Source organism: Hemicordylus capensis, chromosome 1 (genome assembly GCF_027244095.1).
Source record: "Hemicordylus capensis ecotype Gifberg chromosome 1, rHemCap1.1.pri, whole genome shotgun sequence".
Lineage (NCBI taxonomy): Eukaryota > Metazoa > Chordata > Lepidosauria > Squamata > Cordylidae > Hemicordylus > Hemicordylus capensis.
Window position 1 is genome coordinate 25,649,909 of NC_069657.1, and position 25,702 is coordinate 25,675,610.

At 41.7% G+C, this 25,702-nt stretch overlaps 1 protein-coding gene across 10 annotated transcripts in view; it reads right to left on the reverse strand.

Annotated features, from left to right (window-relative positions):
- The window catches only part of EML1 (EMAP like 1), a 212,178-nt gene that overhangs the window by 36,512 nt on the left and 149,964 nt on the right, over window positions 1–25,702 (reverse strand). For 4 of the 10 annotated variants that reach the window (XM_053252779.1, XM_053252727.1, XM_053252765.1 and 1 more), the window contains exons 3-9: window positions 19,781–19,913; window positions 13,988–14,038; window positions 12,012–12,146; window positions 11,224–11,252; window positions 8,626–8,652; window positions 4,426–4,555; window positions 1,083–1,232 (exon numbers count right to left, since the gene is read on the reverse strand). In XM_053252779.1, coding sequence (XP_053108754.1) covers window positions 1,083–1,232; window positions 4,426–4,555; window positions 8,626–8,652; window positions 11,224–11,252; window positions 12,012–12,146; window positions 13,988–14,038; window positions 19,781–19,913 — 655 coding nt within the window. The remainder of the gene's footprint in view (window positions 1–1,082; window positions 1,233–4,425; window positions 4,556–8,625; window positions 8,653–11,223; window positions 11,253–12,011; window positions 12,147–13,987; window positions 14,039–19,780; window positions 19,914–25,702) is intronic. The other 6 variants (XM_053252744.1, XM_053252806.1, XM_053252774.1 and 3 more) reach the window with 4 other exon arrangements.

Genomic DNA, 25,702 nt, shown 5'->3' on the forward strand with positions numbered 1-25,702 from the left:
TGTGTACCATCCTAACCCAGAATATCTTCCAATACCAAGCAAACATTAACACTAAGAGCATAAACTGTCAGGGACTTGAGGCATGTGCCTCAGTGACCTTTGCTGAGCTTTTATAATGCTGCATAGCTGGTGGCGAGAGCTAATGTACTGTAGTAGTTAAGGGTGTGAGGTTTGAGCCAGGAAGTCTCTGGTTCAAAGATTGCTTCTGGTATGAACTGACTAGGTGGCCTCAGGCAAGCCAATAATTCTCAGTCCTGCATCTGAACCATGACAGTGATAATACTGACCTATTCTTCTAGGGTTTTTGTAAGGATTACTGAGACAATGTACATGTAATAGTAATAAAAAAATTAGCTGGGCCAGGCACAGAACATCTGTACTTCGAGCTGGCCAGCCCACCCACCCACTGCCACTGCTTGCTCTCCCCCCCGCCCCCAGCACACCAGGCTTTCTGGCTTGCTCGCTCCCTCTCCCCCCATCCTGCCCATTTCTCGCCTCCACCCCATGGTTTCTGGCAGGCCGGCCACCTCCTCCCACCCACTCCCGGTAGCGGCCGCCTCTTCCCAGCGGGCAGGCTGGCTCGCCGCCACCTTCTGTTCCTGTTGGCCGGGCCAACCCACCTCCTCCTCCCACTGGCCAGGCCAGCCCGCCACCTCCTCCGGCAGACCAGCTGCCACCGCCATTCTCTCCCCGTCCCTATCCCCCAGGCAGCTGCTCGCAAACTCTCACAAGAGCTGCCACACATGGGATTAGCGACGGGTACGTTTAGGAGAATTTTATATACAGATATTAGAAATGAAAACAATGCAAGTTATAATGCAAGTTAAGCACTTTGAACTCCCCCAAACCTAATATGAATGCTGCTGCTGCACAACTGAATTATAGCACACTGTACAATTCCAAAGATTGTGGAACTGGTGTGCAGCCAATTTGCACCTCTACAAACATAGCACTAGAACTCTGTTTTCAGATATGAAAAGCCACTATGTTTTCTTTACAAGAAACAGGAAACATATACACATAGTTTTGTTGTTTCAGAGGCTCCTAATTTATGTTAATAGTACTGATGTGCAAGGGCTCACCACTTCACGTCATCGTTATGACCAGTGTAATGTCTTTGCAGTTGCTCTTCAACATTGTATAATACAACAACTGATGCAATGAAATACACAGTTTCACCCGTTGGCAGGAGGTACAGGTTACTGCGACAATCACGACCCCTATAGCCATAGCTGGCATCTTAGTTAAGGAATAACAGTTTAGGAATTGAAATAGGCATTAAGCATGATATGTGACTCAGCCTTCCATCCTTCCGAGGTTGGTAAAATGAGTACCCAGAATGTTGGGGGCAATATGCTAAATCATTGTAAACTGCTTAGAGAGCTCCGGCTATAAAGCGGTATATAAATGTAAGTGCTATTGCTATTGCTACTGAATGTTCATTTTAGAGCTCCAAGAAGACTCTTTAGTGTTCACCAGTTTGCTTCTCAGGAACAACGGGTGCCATTTGTACCAGATCTTCACTGATCACAGCTCTATGAGTAGATTGTGGGGAAGGCATATTCTTCTTTAAAGAGGAAGAAATTTGCCCTGCAGTGTTTTGTACTATGTCTCAATAGACAGGTGTGGAATATCTGATTTAGTGACTGAAGGATTCCAGCCTTCTGCTTGAAACAGACCCCTCCCTACTGGCTGAAGCCAGCTTTCTTTCAAGTGGAAGGAGGATAGCATGCCACGTGAAACTGATCCCTTCCCCCACCCAGCCAGTCCTCAGAGGGAGGTCTCCATTTTAAGCAAGAACCCTCCCAGTTTCTACTCTGCTCTCCATTTGGAGGTAAGCAGTCTAGACCTTGAGAATTCTGCACCTAAACTGCATGGAGGTCAACTCCAGAACCACAAAGACAGCAGAGAATATTCCATGAGAAGTGTATGTGTGTGTGGGGGGGGGGGGAGGAGAAACGGCTTGCAAAGGATCCATATGGCGTGTGCACGCACCCTTAACTCCAGAACCTGGGGAGCATCCATCCATTTTGGTGCTTTTATAATATATTCTTCTTCCTTGGTATGCTGTCTGTTGTAAAGCTCTACCATTATTGTGCCTTGAAATATTTTAAAGATGCAAAGGAGGAAGGCTAAAACATCACAAACATTATTTTAAGTGAACTTTCTATGTAAACAAATAGAAGTGTTAACTGGCTAGAGGAGATCTCCAGTAGGTCAACCAATATCTCTCTCAGCTCATATTACTAGGATTGATTTCATTATCCCTTGTTCAGGATGATTGCTTTCATTATCCTTGTGTTAACTAGCCAAATGGAAACAAGATAGTAGGAGGGTTGCACTGTGCTTTAAAACAAAAACAAAACAAGCACCAGTGGGCCAGAGTTCTGCTAGCACCAGTGCAAGTCCTATCAAATAATGGGAATTAATCTATGTGTAATCTGGTATTATTTGCCCTATGATGCATGGGTTTGCCATTTACAAAGATAAACTGACCCAGCCCTGTTCATCATTTGATATAATCAGCACTGCTTAAGAAATAAGACCAAAACAAATCAATCAATCAAATAAATACATACATACATACATAAAAAGGTGCCTAAATTCACATTGTTTTCAGATTGTCATACTTTAAAAATAGATGATGAGAAGCAACTGGAAAATTATTGTGGACTTTCTTCTTGTAAACATGAAAATTATCATATCTAGGCCGGGGGGAAATGTTTGTTCTTGGTAATTTCTAATCCACTTCCCTACCCACTTTTGAAGAATGCAGAGGAAATATAAATATGAACAGTAGCCCATAGGCATCTAATTGAGATTTGAAGGTTTTCCCAAAGCTGCCATAAACTTGCAGTTCCCACCGATATAATGTGCTTGGTTTGTTACTCAGCATGGACATATGTAGATCCAGGTACTAAGTGCTTAAACACATTCACTCACAGCAGTCTGCAAACAGTTATGTCCATGGCTCAGGGGTGGAGCCACCACTGGGCGAACGGGTTCAAAGAACCCAGGCTGCCACCAATCCGGGGCCACGGGCACAGCCCCAGACATGCCCGTCAGACACAGGGTTGTTATTTCGGTCCCAAACGAGGTTGCACGGCCCAGTTTGGAGCCGAAATCATGTGTTGGCAGCATGGCTGGAGTGACTCAGACAGCTGCTCCTGATCTTGCTGCCAACGCAGCGGGGCCAATCGATCTCCCTCCTAAAAGGGGCCACATGGCCCCATTTAGGAGAGAGATCGGCCCACACTGCATTGGCAGCATGGCAGGGAGAGTCACTCTAGCCCACGTTGCCCAACACAGTGCATGCCAATCTCCCTTCCAAATGGGGATGTGCTGCTCCGTTTGGGAGGGAGACCACGTCCCCTGCGTCTTATGTCAGACACGGGGGCGGGGCCAGGGGGCCACGGCAGTGGCTGCACACGGGCTGCCGCCAGCCTCCCTACACTCCTGCCGTGGCCAATTTATGGAATCATATGAAATACAGGCCTGTATGTCCTGCAGTGTTGGGAGGATGGAGCTCTCGCAAACAGGCTGCTGTGGAGTCAGTCAAAGGCCTTTTGCACAGCTGAGCATAAACAGAGCGGGGAGGGCAACCATTTTTGCTGTCCTCTGCTTCCACCAAAAATGCTCTTTGGCTTCTCTGGAACATTTCCTTGTGGGCTGCATAACCCTCAGGGACATATTTCTGGAAGCCAAATAGCACTTTGGAGGGAAGAGCTGCAAGAATCTCTTCCCCTCCATGCACACATGGCTACCCGGCAAGTCTTTGTCTGAGTGCCACAGCAGCCTCTCTGCAAGAGCGGAGCTCTTACACCACCGTTCCAATGCTGCAAAACATGCGAGCCACTGTATAGTAGAAACTAGGCACTACAAGCAAATTCTAGAAGCAAATGCTACAAAACCTACTAAAGAGTAATAACCAGTGTAATCTGCCAGACGATAACCAGACAAATGTCAGGTTGCCTTTATATAAAAATAATCTAAATGCCTGTACTGAAAACAGTCGTACATTTTCTAATGTACCTTAAAAACTGCCTAGAGATTCAATAAGTACCCTCTGATTTCTCTGTAAAAGAGCAAACCTGTTTAAGTACATTATAATTAGCAACCATAGTGCCCTACTTTTCTGTAATGTGCCTAATTTAATCTTGTGACAATTAATTTGTTTTAAACATAACCTTCAGGCTACATTCAATTGAATCCTTCCTGGAGCTGGTTAATCACTTTGCATAAAAATGTGGAACAGAAGAAATTTCATATCATTAATAACTATTTGATTGTTTTATTGGTGAAATTGTATTCATTTCCCAAAATAAGATCTCCATTTTACTTAATAAATCTTCAAAACTACTGAAGCAAGAAATGAGAAGCTTCTAGTTTAATGTGCCACCATTAGAAAAGGGGGGGAAAGGATACACCCATTCCAGTTTAAGCCTCTTGGCTGGTAGTTCTGCTTTTGCTTCCAAATGGTAGGATTCAACTTGGTCTTTGGGCATATACATGGTAACAGGACGTCCACGGAGAAACATTTTAACATATCCTTCCTCTATAAAAAAAAAGAAGAAAGAGAGAGAGATGTCAGAAAAATAAAGAATTACATACAGAGACTTGTATTCCAGCTTTCTTTCATCCCAATCCACTAATATTTTTTATATGGTAAAAACTTTGCCTAATGACATCTTAAAATTATACTGAAGAATATGTTTTTGTTTGGTTTCCCAGCAACCAAGTTTGATATAATCAATTATGCACATTAAATCACCTTCTGCTTTACATTTCTTTAGATCAGTAGCCCAACAGCTCCTCAGTTAGACTGCACAAAATGAATTCTATACACTGGAAAAAAAGAAAAGATAGCTTCCTTTTCCGAAGGAAGTATAGATCTTATTTTTATACCCAGCTAAGGGGGAAACCCCAACATAAAGATTACAATTAACACAGAAATGCCACTTAAAATTCTTTTATTTTTGTTGTTGGATATTTACATATCTGAGATTCAGCATCTGTAATTTTCAACATTCATTGCATCTTAGTGTAAAGATAAACTTCACACGATATGTATATTGTTAGATATTACACTGAAAACACGATGGACAAGCAGTTAGAAGAACTGTGCTGATGTACATGCTAAAAATATTTTCAAACAGCAACAGCAACAATGACAACACAGAGAAAGAGAAAACATATAAAAGAGCTACAGAGTGAAACTCTGCTGAGAGTAAGTAGACATGTTTAACACTGGAAATATTCTAGTTGGTGTTAGTATAAGCAAAACAGCTGGGTAGAGAAACACTGATTTAATAACAGATCTGAAAATACTGACTCGGGGACTTCATGGGGCTTAAAAAACTAGGTGATCTAGGAAACTGAATGATAGTCTGACTAGGACTTTTAGGAACTGGCAAAGCCAAAGGAGGTATCTTGCGAACAGCTGGTGAAGCTTTTCGAGATTCAGAACTTGCTGCCTCTTGCTGCTCCATCGGCAGATCAAGGGATCCAGCCCTTTTCTCATCCGAATCAGGCAGTTTTGGAGTCAGTGACATCAGCAGAGTTACTAGATGGAATAATCATGGGCGTAGAAAAAATGGGAGGGCAGAAGTAACAACATGTAAATCAGTGACAGATTTTATGTCTACTCGAGTATTGCTAAGGATTTTCAAATACCATTAAATAAAAGCTACTGTTTTAATGTTTTTTAAAAGGGCTTAATTTTAATAGAAGTAATGGAGTGTATAAGTTGTCAGTACAACTTTAATCGGAATGCAATGATGCATATTACCTGTAATATACACCATACGTTCTTACAGTAATGAGTGGGTTTTTAAAAAACACATTGATGCAGTAATACCAGGAAATATATAAGAAGTTTCCATTTAATTTTGATGTTTTTAAAGGAAGAAAGAACAGGAAGTTGTGTTAACAGTGAACATATAACTGAAGGCTTAACAGCTGTATCTCATCAACTGACATATAACATTAAACATGTGCTTGGATTCAATGTGCTTTTTAAAAAATTTCTAAATAGCAACGGGGGGAAGGACAGACCAAATTGGACAGCAGCTAAGGGGCAGGGCTTTATTCCTTTGCTCCTGTCATGGTCCCAGTCTGAATTAGCCCCCGACTGCTATTTACAAAGTAAAAAACAAGCACGTCAATTCCAGCACATGCATAACGAAACATGTAGTTTGGCCCACCACCTAAGACAGATTTTACACTTGATATTATTGTTAGAAATAGTTTTAAAGTATGAAAAAATCTTCAAGTAATTTACAGCATGAAAACAAGAAGTACAGAATGAAGATCTGGACACTTGACAAGTCTGAGAGTTATGTGGACACAGTTACAAGTGGTTACATTTCTAGCTGCATATCAGGAACAAACCACACTTGTGTACTTAAAAGTGATGGGCAATGTTGCACATTTTTTAAAAAACCAAGTGGCATACTTTCAAACTACTATGATTATCAGAATCAATGGGAACATACAGCATTAAGCCCCACTGCTGACATAATGTTGCTGGTCTCCTTACTGTGATTAGGCACAGGGCTGCAAGTTCACAGCATCCCTCCCTCTCTCTGATGAAAATTCCCCCCACCTTTCCCTTTACAGTTTGAACCACAGTTTAGCATTACATCCACAAATGCTGGGTAACCAGGATTTAAAGTGGGTCTGCAAACCTTGGTTACGGTGGAATCTAATTAGGGTTAACCATAGTTAACATCAGTGCAGATGTAAACCTAAGCTATGACTAAAGGCAACAAGGAAATAAGGGGAATTGCCTCTGGAGAGGGGGAAAGGAATGAGAGGAAACATATAGCTTTCCCCCCCAATTACTTAATTGTAGTTAAGACTTTAGCAACATTATATTTGCACAGTGCCCGCATGATTTGACGACTGGACCTTCAGACTAATATTTACTATTGGAAATCTTTCCTTGATGTATTGTTGTTCTGGAGTATATTATCTATCCCTTAGATTGAAATAGGCACTCATTGCATCCAGGAGTTGCAAAAAAGTTAGCTTTGGAAATCTTTGACCCAGTCCTAAAATCTTGGAATCTTTGGCCCAGTCCTAAGATCTGCCCTGCAAGCAAATAAATGTTTAGGAGGGAGTAGTCATTATCTCACCATCAGATCACAACACATCATTACATTTTGCTTGCATTGCAAGGATTGTACACTGGTGAAAAGTTCAAGATTAGGGAGTTGAGCCATGTAAATTTTAGTCCAAAGCAGTCACAATTAACATAGATTGATTTTGCAGGGAGTCTCAAGCCCAGGATGGATAATAATCCTCTCCAGGTAAACAACTTGCCAGACCTACTGCCCAGCCGCCCAACAGCCCATTGTAACAGGTATATTGATCTGTTTGGCCTGTATCTTTTTGGTATTCAAAGCCCAAAAGTTACAGGCATTTTCTCTATGTCTCAGGGCCAAACTACACATTAATGTAAAACATGTAGTTTGGTCCTGCATGTTGGCTTTTTGAAGTAAAACAGTCATGCAGGGAACAAGGATCAGAACTACAGCACACACAGGGCCAGAGGGGGGATATTTAGCACATATATTTAACCCCTTTCAGGAAATACCCCCTCCCAGTATGCTGCAGTCCTGATGAGGGACCCCCCACTGCCACTAACTTTGAAAAGATTCAAATTCACAGGTTTAATGTAACATGTAATTTGGCTCTTAGAAGAACTTATGGAAAGTATCTTAGAACTATAGATTGCAATAAAAGACATAGATTTAAGAAAGTAAAACCCCTGGATACAAAGAGGAATGACCAATTGTTAAAAGAACCTTAGTTAGTAAATGCACGATTGCAACCAGTGCTGAAAAGATAGAATCAAATCCCCTTAGGACAGCACCTCAAGTTTTTTTTCCATGAGAGACTGCCGGAGTAAAGATACATGTGGTTTGTTTAACAATTTGGTCCACACACACAGAACCTCCAATGGTATGCAGGTTAATAAGAAATTAGTTAGGAATAAATGATTTGTATAAAAGCAACACAAATCTGTTTAACCCACACAAATTACAAAGAAAAATATGCATAGATTATAACTTGGCTAAACGTTAATAATGAACAAGCACTCCCAACACTGAACGTTTACTAAACCTAACTTGACATTAATATATGTAAAAAGCATTGGAAAATCCGTTAGCCACTGCAGTTTGCTTGTAGACAATACAGGTTAACTCTATGATCTACCAGGGACAATTCAGGAAGTGAACAAGCACTGCAATACCACTCTAAAACAAAATGCTCCTTTAGGCACACGTTAGGATGCTAACTGAACAAACTATACAGCAGATGCTATCACAAGGCTTCGCAGCCAAGATGCCAAGCAACTATTATCACACAGTGGGACATTCATGTGTTGCCATATAGCTCTCTTAACATTAGAGTCTTTTCTCTGCCATTCATTCAACCAGATCAACTAAAGATCTAAATGAAAATTGAATCCTACAAGGCTTAGAACTGAGTAGAAGCCCTGCAAGATTTTCTGCTATTACAGCACAAGGAATGCATTGCCTTTCTAGAGACAATCTTCTTTGATCCTTTTAACAGGCTTGCTTAGAGAGCTATGAGGTTCCAGAAGCGAGGCCTACCTACCTTTGCAATGTGTCACCCGGCGCTTCCCTTGTGGTTACAGAGACAGAGACAGAAGTGCTAGATAAAGATGTATTCAAGAACAGTCAGGCTCCCCTAAATCCCTGCTCTACAGACCCCCCAGGTGTATTCTCTTATGTCCCATTCAAGCAGTGCAATCTGTTGTCCATGCAAGCAGACTCAAGCATGCCTTGATATGCCTTCAAGTGGACAAAAGATGTGTGAATAGGATTATTATGGTCATAAGCAGCCACTCCAGTGGCTGAAAGTGGAAGACTGCTGGGTTTATCTGTGATTGCCCAAGTGATGTGCACAGCTAGGGTCAATCAGGACTGCATGTACCGACACATATTGTGAGAACTGGCCTTTAGAGACCAACTTGTTGCTTGGGAAAACAATGAGTCGGGTCAGACATCCATACTGCTCTCTTGCTGGGAGTTAGCCTGATCCATTTATATCACTTAAAAATAAATAAATCTCCCACTGATTTTGATAGGGATTTCTTTCTGAAAAATTCCTTCAGAGTTGAAGGCGAGATGCACATGAGTCACAGATTTTCAAGTATTGCCTTCCTGGCAAAGTTTGGAATTGCAAGTCAAATGAGATGCTATCTCGACAAACATCATGTTTGCCAAGATAACAGAAAATGTGTATGTGGAGGGAGCACTTACAGGAAACAGGAAGGAGGGGTGTTCAGCTGGACTTAATAATTTCCCCTCGCAAGTAGTTTCAAAGCTGTTTCTCCCCCACAACTGGGCTCACTTTTGAAGCTTAAATGGGAGTAGGGTAGAAAATTGCTGGAGGGACATTTGCACAGAAGAATTGGTGGGCAGGGATAGGATTTAACCCTCTCTCCTGCAAATGCCCTCCCCACCACCAGCTAGCCAACATGGGGCCGGGCCCTTAGGAAAAATTATTTTGCAAACAGAAAAATGAAGCCAAACACATTAAGAAGACTGTAATAAGAATATACAATTCCTTAAAACTGAAGTGTTTCCCCCCCTTATTTCAAAAATGATTAGTTCATAAAAAGGATGCTCTCTTTGATTTAAGGAATTATTTAGGTATCCCATTAAACGTGATAGAATGCTCAATACAGGCCTGAGACCGTGTTTAGCAAGCCAAATAACTATAACACTAGATAGATAAATAGATAGATCTTCCTTTTCCAAAGAAACAGAACCTCTATGCAGGCCTTCATGGTTAACACTCAAAACCAGATTTAGAGATTAAGTGTTCATCTACTGATTCACTTAATTCTTTGGTTTACTTAATTCACTGATTCTACACTACCTGGTTCTACCACTACCATATCGCATTCTCTCTCTCCCTTCACACAACACAGCTTGATGTGATAGCTGCTAAAACAAGCAGAAAGAGGCATATGAGAAATGCCACACAAACACACTCCTGTATATAGAGTCCTGGCTGTATATATTATTGACCAAACAGTGGCCCATAAGTGCTAATTGTACAAAAAACAAACACAGTGATGTAATAATTATGTACATCCGCCCAGACTTCCAGCTGAAGAAGCCTATTACTGCTGATGGTGCACAAAGAGGTAACAAAAACTGCAGAGCAGATTTGAACATACCTGTACAAACGCTGAAGTCAACAGGTTTTCCCATTTTCTCCCAGGCAGATTTGCTCTAATAGTTTTGACTAAGAGTGGATTCACACAGCCCACTGCAAATAAGTAGGAGGGAACCAGAGGTTCCCGGGGGGTGCACTCTCCTAACACAAGCTGCAAGTTTGTCTCATTTTGTGATTTCCGAACCCTCCGTGTTGGATGGAGAATGTCAGGTTCCTACCACCGCTCAAAATTCACCTGACATTCTCAAGCCAATTTCAAATGTGGTTTCAGATATTGGGCAGCAATGGAACCCAACATTCTCCACCCGAAATTTCTGGGTTCAGACGACAGAAATGGCCACAAGTACTAGCTCTGTTTGGGAGCACATGCTCCCGGGGAACCTCCGGTTTCCTCCTACTTATTTGCAGTGGATCATGTGAACCTGCCTTAAGTGTGTGTTCCTGAACTACAAATAGAGCCATGGAGCTACTTTTTGTCAGTGGTGTATTCATGCATGCATGGGTACCTGAAAATACTGTAACTCTCATCTATTAGAAGGATAACCTGCCTAGCAAATCTGTGAGCTTTGTAGGTATATATTTACAAGTTATGTTTATACTGAGCTTTTCTTTCAAGTAGTGCATAGATGCTGAAGTGAGGTTCCCTGTGGTCTTGTCCAAGTGCTGCTTAGCTTTAAATGGAATTACATCAGCTGTATCAAGTGAACATCTGAATTTCCCCTAAATCCCAAAATGACTGGCGTCAATTATTAAATAAATGCTTTAATTTTTTTTAAGCACTACCCACTAAGACTGAGTTTGAGTTCAATTGTGGAACTGTTTATTGCTATTTTGTTAATAATAACTGTAAAGTCGACTAGGTCAAACAGCAACCATACAGTAATAGTTCCAAAAACTGGTTTCTCTCTTTGCAAAGCCTAGTTACCTTCAAATATTCAATCCTATGATTGGGGGTGGGGGGTGGGGAGTAATAATATGTAAGAATAGAGAAAGCAAAACAATTACCTGCACTGAACATTGGTTCCTTGGGCTTGCTGTAAAAATAATCAAGAAACATCCTTTTAGAAAGATTGGATTGCTCATCTTTCTTCCCAAGTCCTCCTTTCTATCATATCTATCATCAGTAACACCACTTATCCAGATGACCAGGAATGACGCCTTGACTATCTTTGATTCCTCCTCTTTTTGCTCCCCATATCCACTATGCTGCCAAGGCATGTTGCCTTGACTTCTATTATCTTCAATTGTCACACACCAGGAATTTCACTTCTATCCAAAACTCTGCAGCCAAAATTATTCACATTTCTTATCGCAATGCCTCTCAACAACCTCGTCAGAGTCCTCTTATCACTTTCCACATCCAGCACAAACTCCTTGTCCTGGCCATTAAAGTCCTCCGTGGTCTTGTTCCACCCAGTCTTTCTGTCCATATTACACAATAGGCTCATTCACATGATCCTCATCTGGGTAGGAAGAACACCCAGTCAAGGCAGGAGAGCGAAGCAAGCTCCCTATCATTAATCATGTAAACCCAAACAATAAGGTAGGAGGAAGGGAAAGTGATCATGTGGGAGGCAGGCCCTACCCAGATGATCCCCCAGTATTTTATTGAGGGTGAACGAAAGGCCATTCTACCCAGCTCCCACCTCCCAGATGATAACTCTGTGGGATGCAACTAGCCCATTAGCATGTTCTAGCTATTCTGCAACGATGACCTGCCCCTGTGAACCAGTATTTCCTGTAATGACTACAGACCCAGAAAATAACAGCAGGCACACAAGAGCTTTCCATACCTTTCACTGTTCTTTTTACCACTAGATGAACTACTCGTGGATCCAGCTCGATTACGGCTGCCTTTGGAATCTCCATAACTTTCCCTTCGACCTCCAGGAGACATACGTTCAGCAGAGTTAGTTCTTTTGACAGTGCTAGTGGAAAAAGAAAGTATATCCATTTATAAGTTATTCTGAGCCTGCACTTAAAGCTCTTTAAAAGTGCAATTCTCCCAGACTAAACTATCTTGAGCCAATTAACCCAACTTTTTGAAACATCAGGAAAACATGCAGGAAGTTGTATGTAAAGGAGATTCTATGCAAATGTGTATGTAAAAAACTTTAGGATAATTAGCAAGAGGAAAAATAACATACCAAGAATATGGTAGTACTTAGAGTACATATGTATCCTTAATGAAATCCATATTTACATTTAAGACTACTTTTGGTGTCTCAGTCATTGCTGCACAATGCCAAGATAATATGGCACTTCACAAAGAAATATATTCATACTAGTTTTAATGTAAACCACCCTGAGCCTTTTGGAAGGGCGGTATAAAAGTTTTAATAATAAATAAATAATAAATAAAACAGTAGGTGAGGCCAGTTGTTGACAAGGCAAAGTCATTTTGCGTATATCACTTATAGGAAAGTTCAATAAATTAAATAAATGTAATAGAATTTTTAATAATGTGATTGCAAAGGGAAGTCAAAAAACAGTTTGAAATTTGCAGGATTTTAACTTCAAACATTATTCATTTTATTGAATAATTAACATATATGGTAAATTTAAATCTGAGAAAGATCTGCTTCTCTTGGGCATGATGTCATTTTGGAACTATTTAACTGATTATTGAGTGCTAAAAATCTGTTGAAAACAATAACAGTTAAAATTAAAACGAGCCATTTTTGGAAGGGCAGTATATAAATCAAATAAATAAACAAATAAATAAAAATATGACTGCATTCAGAATTTCTTCTTTAAAAATACCCAAAACATTATTTAAACCTTTTCCCCAGTATACTGCAGTGTATTAAGTAGTGCATTCAGCTAATTTAAGTGGCAGGATTGTTCCTGCAAAATTTGGTATCTGTAGGCATTGGGAAGTATGACCTTATTTTGTACCTACCAACCAACCAATTCTTCAAAATATATAACAGATAAGATCTTACAATTCCAAGTGTTTATGACTGTAAATTAAATATAGTAAAATGATTTATGGTTTAAAGAGAGATTACTGAAACACTGCCAGTTTGACTGAAGGATGTCAACGCTTTGGATTGCTCTGATTATGATGGTGCAACTAGCTGTGCACACAACCCTCAATTCCGGGACAGGGAAGGGCTTATGCACAGTATACAGAAGGCTGAGTTTTTGTTCAGCTGGTTGGAAAGCTTCCCTGAGCTGCACAGTTGGGAACTTCCAATAGGACCATACAGCTCCCTGTCCAATTCATCTAGGACTTGGCTGAAAAAGCAAACGTTTCAATGGGGCTGCCCATAAGACAAAAAAGTAATCAACATAACATTAGATAAAACAAAAGGAAAATATTCAATGCATTATAATTCCCAGGACACTGAAAATGGTACTGCTGTTATAATAGAGATCATATTTTATCTCTTTGGTTAGTATTCATTGGAATGCTACAAAGCTGCACAGATTTCACTGCAAATATGCAGGCTCCAACATGTATAATGCAGAACATTTAAAAGGAAAGCATTAATAAGAATCCTCACTAAGCAGGAGGAAATGTTAGTATGGACATAGAGGAAATAAAGTTAATACTTCCTAAAATGTGAAGTGAATTTTAGAGTGCTGTTTATGACAACTTGCTTCAATATTTTTTCTCTCTGAACTACTCAAACGTTTAATAATAACTATAATTACACACTGCTAATAATGCAATATGTTTTTTTCATTGGGAGTTATAGAAGTGTGAGAGAGTGACAGACAGAGAGACAGATATGAAATTACAATACTAGTAAGAATCCCTCACCTTAGAGCAGTTTTTTTCAGTTTGCATGCATTGAGAAGACTCACAGACCTGCTTAATCCATGAATGAGAAGTGCATAAACAAAGCAGAATAAAAGTGAATGCAGTAAAATAAGGATGTAAGAACAAGGAACATTTATTTTAAAAAGTTACAATACAAGACACAGAATTTCATGCAATCAGCATACAATCCTGCACATTGTGCAGCAGGATTAAGGAACCATGTCATTTAACAGGTTCCTCGGTCATCAATTTTGACAGTTCAAGCTAACAACTTATGGCACATTGCACAAAAGATGCTGAGGGCTCTAAAAAGAGTTTGTAAAACTTTAGCAACACACTCAGCTTTAAGCAATATTTTCTGTATGCAGAAATATCAGGATCTATTGCTAGAAAGCAAAACTTTAATGAAAACAGAGCAGTAATCAATAGGAGACAGACAGAAAACTTAATACTAAAGTAGCAAGGGAAACAAGATGGAAGTCACACATACAGACAGACATACAAATAATGAATGATGAAGTATAATCATTTGAAATACCAGATACTAAAAATATCTTCACAGTGTGCCAGACAAGAAATGAAGCCAATATTCTTGTTCTTGAGTCATTCTAGCTAGTCACTGAAAACAAGTCACTGAAAACAAGGATGCAAAAAAGGGACAACTAAAGAAGCAAGCATCTTTAGTTGTTAATATTTTACATTTCAGCATTACACCGGGTCAGGATTTTGTTTAAAATAGGAATGTTCACAAGCTAAGGAAAATGTGGCCTACCTTGAGTGAAAACCTCTGTGTAGTCAGCACAGTCCATATCAAGGATAGCTGACAGCACTGTTTTCCAGGAATGTGAGCGAACCTCCTACTTTTGTAATTAGCATTATTTTTTGTTAAAGATTGACCTAAATTAGAGGGATGCCAATTCTGTGTCAGCATGACCTGCTAGATTCATAAGATTGGCCCATATGAATATCAATGGAATTTTACCATACACAAGAAACCATTAACAATTCAGGGTTTTCCTTGTCACCCCTTTCCTCTTGACTTTGAGAATTCAGTAAAGCTTTAGCTGTTTAATTCCTTGAATTTATTCTTAGATACTGCGGCTGTTCTCACATGCAGGCAAGACCGGGCTAGGGAAGCCCAGCCTGGTTTTGCCTGCACACAAAAACTACCAGGGCTCAGGAGCCACGGCTGTTAGCCTGGGTGAAGGGCGCAAATGCGCCATTAGCCCAGGCAAACTGACTGTGTGTCGGTGCTGCACAGTGCCACGCAGCACCCACACACCAGCAGCCTCACAGCCCGTGTCGAAGTATTCCCCCAAATGCATCACACACTAGGGATGTACACGGCTGGGCAGTTTGAAGGTGGCAGAGGCAGCGCTTTAAGGGTGGGGGAGGGTGCACTTACCCCTTCCACTGCTTTCCCCCCGCCGGCACTCGTTGCTGTTAAAAGCCTTCGGGGCAGCAGTGTAACTCCCTACCGCGCTGTTGTCCTCCTCGGCTAGAAGTGGCCGGAAGTACGTCGCATGCATGTGCATGCACGGCAGACGGGCGCACGCATGCCTGGTACTTCCAGCCATTTCCAGCCGAGGAGGGCAAGGGGTCGGCAGGGAGGTACGCTGCCGCCCTGAAGGCTTTTAACAGCAACGAGCACCAGTGGGGGGAAAGCAGCGGGAGGGGTAAGTGCACCCTCCCCCGCCCTTAAAGCGCCCCCCTCCTTCGGACAGGCCCCATATTTGAACCTGTTCGGAGGCCCGGAAAAGGGCTTCCGAACAGGTTTGTGCACATCGCTACTGCACACTTGCGCTGTGCATTATGGGAGGTCCGGGGGCCTCCTGGCACCCAAAGCTCCCTGCTGCCTGCAGAAACCAGCAATCATCCGGGCAGCCGATCTGCCCACCCAGCAACAAAAGGATTGTCTGTGGGGGAGGTAAGCTTTTCGAGGCTTCCTCCCCTTGCCCCTTCAAGCCCTTTTCATGGATCGTGAGAAAGGGCTCCGTGTTTGAAATAACGGCCAACTAGGCATCTTTGCCAAACTGCAGCTCTCTCTTTTTCCACTCTGCCCCTCCCTCTTTCCCTCTAATCCAGTCTTATCTTCTCCCTAAAATCCAGTGCAAGTAGGCCCAAATTATGCTGTCCATTCCTGGACTTGCTGAGGGGAACTGACCTCACAATTTGGTTCAGACTAGATTATGCATGCATGCAAGCTCTTCAAATGTTATAGCCAAGCATGGATGCCGGGGGATTTAAGAGGAAAGGCAGGAAGGCATGATCTCGCTCTCCTACCACATTGAGGGAGAAAGTTAAAACTGGCATGCCACCTTCTCTCACAGATAAACAGAATGGGATCTGCTTCCTCACAATTGCTGCTTTCAGGTTGCTGAATCTGCTTCCAGCATCCTGAAGACTGCAAAGGCAGGGTTGGAAATGTATGGATAATACCTGGTGAAATATCAAAAGCCAAAGGGTGAGATGATAGTGAGCAGAATCTCCATCATTCATAGTAGAGCATGTCATTACCCGGTTTAGTTCTTTGTCCTTTCTCCCATAATTAGTAGAAGTTGAATCATCCACAGAATCAATCTGGAAAATGTATACTATCACAACACTCAGTTTTTCTTGCCACATAATTTGGATTTCCTTGGTGTGGTATTTGGGGGGAAGATTTTTAGCACAGAGTACTAAAACCTGCTTTAAAAAGGACCTGCTTAATTTTACTGAAGATGGGGCAAATCCTTTGTTCACTTCTCTGTTCAGCTTCAGTTCATGATTTCTATTCTTCCTCGCAAGTACATTTGACTCTGTTTCTTAGCTAGATAATTTGTTTTAAAGATAAGGGCCAATCTTGCATCCCTTACTTTGATACAAGTGCAAAGGATTCAATAGAGAAATGTGCTTAAAACAGCACAGAAAACGTGTTTAATGTAAAGGGGCACACAACTGTGACCAAACCCTTTTCAGAAAAGTAAACCAATTTAATGTTGTCATAGTTCATTTAAAGACAAAGCAATTATAAAAATTAATGTCTTAATTACTGGTAAGCAAATTAATAAAGCATCTGTAAATAAGAACTGAATACTCAAAAAGCATTCATCCGCATACAATAATACATATAATTCTCTTAAACATACCCATTCCTAATCCCATGTGTGGCAGCTCTCGCAAGAGTTTAAGAGCAGCTGCCGGATAGGATAGCAATGGGGACAGGGGAGAAAATGGCGATGCTGGCCAGCGGCTGGAGGAGGCGGTGGCGGGCCAGCTGCCAGGAGCAGGAGGCGGTGGTGGGTTGGCCCAGCCGCCGGGAGTTGGTGGGTGGAGGTGGTGGGTTGCCTTTCCGGCCAGCCAGTAAGCATAGCTGGGGTGTGTGTGTGTGGAGAAGAAGCGGGCCGGTCACCAAGTGGAAAGCCGAGCCGGGCAGGGGGGAGAAGAAGCGGGCCAGCTGGCCGGCCAGCCAGAAACCGCCCGGGGGTGGGGGGAGAAGCAGACTGGCTGTCTGGAAAGCCGGGCGGGCCGGCGAGGGGGGCAAGAAAAAGGCCGCGGTGGTGGGTGGGCCAGCCGGAGGTGCAGATGCTCTGCACCTGGCCCAGCTAGTACCAGTATATATCAGCTGTGATAGACAAGATTCAGTATACAGCACTATGTATTTTTTAATATTACAATGAATCTGCTGTGGGAGACTTTGTACGCAGTTGTGTCATCTCCAGTGCACATGCGTGTATGTATGTATATGTGTATATATATATATATATATATATATATATATATATATATATATATATATAGCGCCTGCAATGTGCAAGGTTTCATTTATTTCATGATTAAACTACACAATTGTGACACAGTTAAAATCTAAGTATTTTGTTCCCCATATGCCTTGTATAAAATCTGAACTAGCATGCCTTCAGAATACAGGTTGTGTTCCAGAAATCCTTTTGTAAGTTGGATATTCATAACTTGGAACATGCACAATTCCCAAGATTGACACTTGTTTGTATGTTCGGCAGGGCCCAAATCTTAAAATAAGAATACATGTTATGGAGCTTTGTCCGTGTGTACAGATGTTAATAAGTCAGATGTTTGTAATTCAGGGAGTGTTTGTATAGTGTTGAACTCCAGTAGAGAACAGAGTCTCCTGTATGCTTCCCTTTCTCTTCCAGCTTGCTCTGCACTATGAGCTACAGCATTGGCTGGGAAGGGGGAGAGTTGGGCAACTCTTTTCCTGTCTCCCAGCCTTCCAAATATTGGAAATGAACCAAAAGATTCAAAAAGTTTGAGTTCCACTCCAGAAAACATTTTTGGGAAAACAGAAACTTGATCCAGGGCAGAATCTGAAAGATTTCATAAGCATCCCCTAAATGCAATGTACATCAGCTCAATTTCTTGATTCCTGTCATGCTGGAGTAGTGGAAGTCGGTAATACAGACTTAGCCAACATAGTGAGTTTAATGAAGCCAAGCCTGGTTTTGCCTGCGTGTGAGAACTGCCAGGATCATGCCCGATCCCAGCAGTGCCTCAGTGGCAAACCCACCTCTGGATCCACCCTATAAAACAGGGTTAAGAGAGCAAGCACTCTGCCAACCCCGTTGGCACCCTGACCCTCCAAACTACTGGCAGCAGCTGGCAATCGTCTGGGTGGGTGGATCGTCATCAATCCACACCCAACAAACACACACCCAACAAACAGGAACGGATCGTCTGCGGGGAGGTAAGCTTTTTAAGGCTTCCTCCCCACTGACCCTCACCAATTGTGAGAAAGGGCTCAGTATGTTCCCTTGCATTGGCAAGAAACATGAACCTGGAGGGGAATCTAGTGTTTTCCCTTTTCATTCAAGCAATCACCACAGCACACCACACTTTGCTTTCTGATTAATACACATTTGTGATTTGATATCTGCCAATTTTTCCCTCCTATCCGCCCCCACAAAAGATTTGCATCATCTATGGCAGGGCTGCTTAACTTTGGCCTCCACCTATTGTTGGATTACAACTCCCAGCATCCTGATTGGCCACTCCGGTCAATAGGGATGATGAGAATTGTAGTTCAACAACAGCTATGGATTCTTTACTGCCATCCTTGTAGTAAAAAAGGGGACGAGAGAATGTTGAAAGTAAAATTCAATCAATTGTCATTCAAGGGTATGACTTCTCATAGCAGAATTGCAGATTAATACACTAAGTGCAGGCTAGGTAAGCAAAGAGAAAGATACATAACAAACCTTTTTAAAAAGTTTGACAAAATAGAAACAAGCTGCTTGAAAACAGACTTATGTACTGAGAAAAAAGACTAAAGATGTTTTTCATTTCTTGTCTTGGTAGAAAATAAACAAATCTCACAAATTAAAGGAAATGGGAAGAACAGGGGTCACATTTTCATAAAATGTAGCAATGGAGAACAACTCTAGGGGATATATATATATCTTCCTTCACACAGTATATGCAATATCTTTCATGTATCTTTTGTTACTTTTCTTGATTCGATGAAAGAAACAAAAACACTCATTTTCAGAACCTATTAGAAATCCCTAAGTAGACATTTCCTATTCTTAACCTCAAATTACAGGCAAGAAAATAACAGCCTAATTAGGTGCTTCTTTAGAATTCCTTGTAACAACATCAGTCCTGATTAATTAATCTAGCATGAATAAAATTGAAGATCTTTCTACAAAGCTTTTGATAGTAATTTGGTTTAATTATCAAGAAGTATATTGAAAGTATCATCCAGAGAGAGAGAGAGAGAGAAACACAGAGAAACTGTTTTAGATGCTGAAAAACGCACACTAGGTAGATATTAAATACCTTTTTGCTGCCGGCGATACAATTTCTTTCCTGGTTCCTGATGGGGAAGGTAGAGAGCCACTGGGTTTCTTTGGTAAAACAGTTCCATTATTAACAGTAGTCTTTAAAGGCAGTGTTTGTACTAGAGGTCTTGCTGTAAAACAAAGAAAAGATAATTTGAAAACCAACAACTATGAACTCATACAAAACTCATATACAATGATGTCATTCACACAATCAAAGACTGTGTTCTACCCAGGTTTGGGAGCTGTGTGAGCTCTCAATTTTTGGTTGTGTGGAAGCAAGGTAACAGGATAACCTGAGCAGACGTGATTGTGTGGAAGCAAGGTAGGAGAAAAAGCTACCCAGGTTTTCCTCCTAACTTGCTTCCCACACAACTGAAAATTGGGAGCACGTGGAGCTCCCCAACCCAGTCAGAATAGTTTTTGATTGTGTGAATGACCTCACTGTCTGATAGGAAGAGAGCTAAACATAGTTTGCAAATGTGTGTGAGTGTTTGACTACATTATAACAAAAAGGGATTAACTGAACTTGCAACCACCAGGACAAGCCAGTAACTTCATTAAATATTTATTTTATATATTTAGCACATTTATAAACTGCCAAAACATGTCTCATGGCCGTTTACATAAAAATTAAAATACATAAAACCCACTAAAACAATTACAAATGCTAGATCAATTAAAACAAACAATACACACATTTTAAAATACATTTAAAACTAACCAAAGGCCTGACTAAACAGGTGCATTTTCACGGCTTTCCTAAAAGCTGTCTGAGATGTTATTTATTTATTCTTATTATTTATTAAAACATTTTTATACTGCCCAAAACTTAAGTCTCTGGGCAGTTTACAACAGAATAAAAACAAAATAAAACATTTGTTAAGACAAAAATGGGCGGGGGGGGGACACACACATTACAATTTAAAAAATTTTAAATAATATTTTAAAACAGCATTAAAGCATTTAAACAGCATGTTGAAATTCTTACTCCAACAGACAGGCTAGAAGTGTGTAGAATGTTCCGTGGTTGGAACATTCTGACTCAAAATGAGCCGTTTTGAGCGTTCTAAGCTCAGAACAGAATGCCCTTCAAACAAAGGGCCTGTTCCGAGAACAGAACGGCCCATTTAAAGTCGGAATGTTCTGAACACCAATGTAGAATCCAAAATGGCGCTCTTCTGGCCTTTGCACATGCACCACGGCCATTTGCGTGGTCAGCACCACCACACAAATGGCTGGTGTGCATGCTCAAATGCCAGAAGGGTGCCATTTTAGATTCCAAAATGGAGCTCAGAACATTCTGACACGGAACGGGGTCATTCTGTCAGAACAACTGGCTTGACCAGTTTTGAGCTTGGTTGGAATGAAATGCTAAATCTGTTTTGTGTACATCCCAAACAGAGAGTGTTCCAAGGCAAAGGTGGCTATAGAGAAGGCCCGGCCCTGAATTTTAATATTTAACCCGGTTTGGGTTTTAATATTTAACCCAGTTTCGGGGTTGTTATTATTACTATTATTAATTTGATTTCTATACCGCCCTTCCAAAAATGGCTCAGGGCAGTTCACACAGAGAAATAACATATAAATAAGATGGATCCCTGTCCCCAAAGGGCTCACAATCTAAAAAGAAACATAAGGTAGACACCAGCAACAGTCACTGGAGGTTCTGTGCTGGGGGTGGATAGGGCCAGTTACTCTCCCTGCTAAATAATGAGAATCACCACATTAAAAGGTGCCTCTTTGCCAAGTTAGCAGGTGTGTTTTAATTACTCCAATTGTTTAATTGTTGTTTTAAAATGCTTTTAAATTATTAATTGTTGTTATATTGTTTTTAATTTTTGTTTTAGCTCTATACTGTTTTAGTGGTTTGTTTTAATTGTAAACTGCCTCGAGCCATTTTGGAAGGGCAGTATACAAATCAAATCAATCAAATCAAAATCAATCAATAAATTACCACCAGACGTGCTAGTGGCAACTAGACAGACTTCCCCAGCTGATCTTAATAAGTGATGAGGTTCATAAAGAAGGCATTCTCTTAAAGCTATTGTTTAGGGGGCCACTTTAGAAGTAGCTCCCTAAAAACAATAGTAAAAGGTAGCATTTAAGATGCAATCCTGATTGCTCTGTATATGGAAAGCAAGATGTAGACTGTGACTCCCCACTGGATGCCATCATAGCTATTCCTTCCCTCACTATGCGGTAATGGTAGCTTCCCTTCCACAGTAAATAACCATTTCAGGGTGATTTTTTCAGTGGGACCACAGCCAAGGGAAAGGGTTGAACCCCCTCCGAATAAGGGCTGCCCCCAGCTGCTCCCCCCCCCTTTTTTTAAAGAAAGCAAGCTGAAAGATAAAGGCTCATTTAATGTATGACTGTTGGTCTCACAGTCTTGACCCATCCCTACAGGGGTGGTGGATGACCTATTAAGATGCTCCTCCCAAGAAGGCTCTGGATCCACTAGGATTCCAAGAGACCTTAGAGAGTTTTACAATTTGTTGGTTCTGTTCATGATTCTGTTGATGCCCTGGTGGATACCTGGAATCAGGAACTCACCAGAGCAGTAGACACAATCGCTCCTAAGCACCCTCCCTGACCTGCTTTGAAATTAACTCCATGGTATACAGAACAACTACAGGAGCTGGAACAGCAAGGTAGATAACTGGAGTACACATTATTTATTATTTATGTATTAGCTTTATACGGCCTCAACCAGATGGCTCTAGGTGGTTCACAAAAGAAGACATAAGACAAAATAAATAACTCATTAAAAACAAATCCTTTACCAGTCTTACCCAGGGAAGGAGGGTGGGATGGGGCCGGTGCTGCTGGCGGAGGCTGCAAGGAGTTGGGGCGAGTAGCGGGGAGTTCCCCTTTTACTAGGATGGGAGGCAGCAAGCTCCTTCCAGCTGCCCTCCCTCCTCCCAACTGACTCCACAGGCCTCCAGAGTCCCACCTCTCTGAGACTCTTCCTGGAGAAGCAGAGAGGCAGGTCTCGGGAGGCCTGTGCAATCAGCTGGGAGGAGGGAGGGCAGCTGGAAGGAGCACACGTCCCTCACCCACCCTCCCCGCAGGTTCTGCTGCCGCTGCACAGCAGCAGTCTTTTTTTTAAAAACACCATGGGGGTGGACTTTCTCCTCACCCCCGCCCCCACTGCAGCCACTGCTGCTACGCACCAGTCAAAGGGGGAAAGTTTCCCCTCGACCCCGCTTCCCGCAGCCTACTGCCATTGCTACACAGCGGCATTTGGGCAAAAATCCTTTTTGCCTAAGTTAGGCTTCTTCTTAAGAAGTTTGCCCTAGATCTCTTGGGAATGGATAATTATAGGTCAGACTCCAACCTCTTGTGGTTGGATAAGATGATTGAGAGGGTGGTGGCTAACGAGCTTCAAGTAGTTTTGGAGAAAATGGATTATCTAGTCCCATTTCAGTCTGGCTTTAAGACAGGCTATGGGCTTGGTTGGCTTGATAGATGATCTTTGCCAGGAAACTGACAGAGGGAGTGTGACTCTTTTGCTTCTCTTGATGGCTTTCAATACTATCAACCATGATATCCTTCTGGATCACCTGAGGGATTTGGGGATAGGAGGCACTGCGTTGAAGTCGTTCGGCTCTTATCTCTCAGGTAGATTTTAGATGTAATGGCAACACCTGAAGTTGCCACTGCCCTGGGAGCACACAATCCCCTGCCATCCCTGTGCAAGTCCCTAATTCTGTTGTAGATTTCAATATGCTGAGATTGGTGGATCTGGGAGACACAACCAGTCTCAGCATATCCTACTCTACTTTCTCAGGGAACCTAACATCTGTAATTGAGATTTCACGTGACAGATGACAGGTTTCCTGAGAGAAGTGGGGCAGGTCACCTTGATTGGTGGGTTCGGGCAATGGCCAATCTCAGCATATCAGAACCTACAACAGAAGTGGATGTTCATGAGGGACTGGGGAGGAAATGCATGCTCTCAGAGCAGTGGCAACCTTAGGTACCACTGTTATGCCTAAACCTCCCAGAGTAATCTGATCCCACCAGAAAACCCTTCATTTTAGAAGGCATACCTGGGGACATCACCAGGCTTAGCAGCAAGCGAAGCCCTAAATTCCTCACCTGGGCGCTTTCCAGATTAGACCCTGCAACGGGATCATGACGTATCTCTGAAGTATGCTTCTACACTTCCTGTGTTGTGACACCGCAGTCCCTACGCTCACAGCAGGGTGCAGTTCATATTTCCAATGCCTTGTTTCAAATTTAATCGCTGCAGTATTGTGCTATAACGTTGTATATCCAGCATTAAAAAGTTGCTGTTTTTTCGGGTTGTTAGTTTTTGCTAGACTGTCCCTTTGCTGGGCGCTTTGCTATTTGCCTGAATGGAAGCAACTAACAGAGATCCAGTTGGCGGGAACTAGAGACAGGGCCTTTTTGGTTGTAGCCCCTCAGCTTTGGAACGCCCTCCCTGAAGAGCTTTGCCATGCTCCCTCCCTCAGTGTTTTTTTTTTTTTAAAATCTTAAAACACACCTTTTTAAGGAGGCTTTTTAATATCATTTACTATCATTATTTTGTTATAACTGGTAGGTTCTTTAACTTCTTTAGCGTTTTATAATTTTCAGTTTTAATTTGAACCTAATAATTGTTTTTAATCTGATTTTTTAAAACATTTAATTTTATTACTTGTATCTGTGTCTATGTTATTGTTGTAAGCCTCCCCAAGCAGTATTGCACTGGAGGGGGGGAGCATAAATAATTTAAATAAATAAATAAATAATTTTGCCTCATTGAACGGCTAATCTGGAAAGCGGCCTGGAAGCTTTTCACACGGGGCTTCTGAAGCCCTTTAACTCGCATCTCCCCCGGAATGGAGGGGATGCATTCACATATCAGCTAGATTTACACCCAAAACCCAGGAAGTTATTGAGGAGCAGTTCACACACAATTCGAGTTTTTCACTGCACGTTAGAGTGTAGCTCGATTTATATCTGGGGTAAAAAAAAATCCATTATTTGCAGTGTTTTGTGGGGACAACCTCAAGTTCGCAGTAAAGGCTCCCCGTAAACTTGTGGTAAAACCTGCTGTGCGTAAAAGTCCCTTCTGCTATAAAGGTCCGGAAGAAGGATAATGTAGTTTAATGGAGTCATAAATACATAGTTCATATGTGGAATGTTAAACAAGCAATCTTCATTCACCATGCAAAGCATTGTCTGACAGCTTCAACTCAAAAAACACTCCAATTTTTGCCAATATTTTTGTGGGTGGCAAAGGGTAGGGCAAATGTTGATACCTTCATGGTGGGAACTCACTAAAGTTTTGTGAGCTGAGGATGGAGCAGCAGGCCTGGCTAAGGCAGAAGTGGCAATGCCTTTCTTCCTTATAACCAAAAAAGCTGCTTCCTCTGCAGGCAACAGCATTAGAAGTACCCCTTTCCTCCTGATAGCCAACGCCATTTCCTGAAATGCCAAAGACTGAAACGGGTGCTGCTTCTGCTGCAAGCAACTGCACATGAAGAACTGCATATCTTCTGGCAGCCAGCTCCATTTACCGGCTCAGAATGCACCAAAGAATTACTCAACATGTAGGTAACAGCTTTTTCAGTCTTAAGCAAAAGACTGTCATACTGCTACTGCCACCTTAAATAATCTCCCTGCTCCATCCTCAAAATCTGTAAAAATTTATATGGCACCCCCTTCAAAAGGCTTCTAATCCTAAAAAGGTTTCTTACTCCAAAGACATTAAATCACTGAAATTTTTGTGCCTTGCTAGGTCAATTAACTTTGGCCAAGTCCTAAAACCCCAGGTTTGATCACTGTATACCATAGAGAGAAGTTTAGATGAAAAACTGCTATCACGCCTTTCTAATATTTGATGATCTTATCTGAAGTACTATCAATGTTACTGCGACATTTGCTCAAGTTTTTAAGCACATGTGAA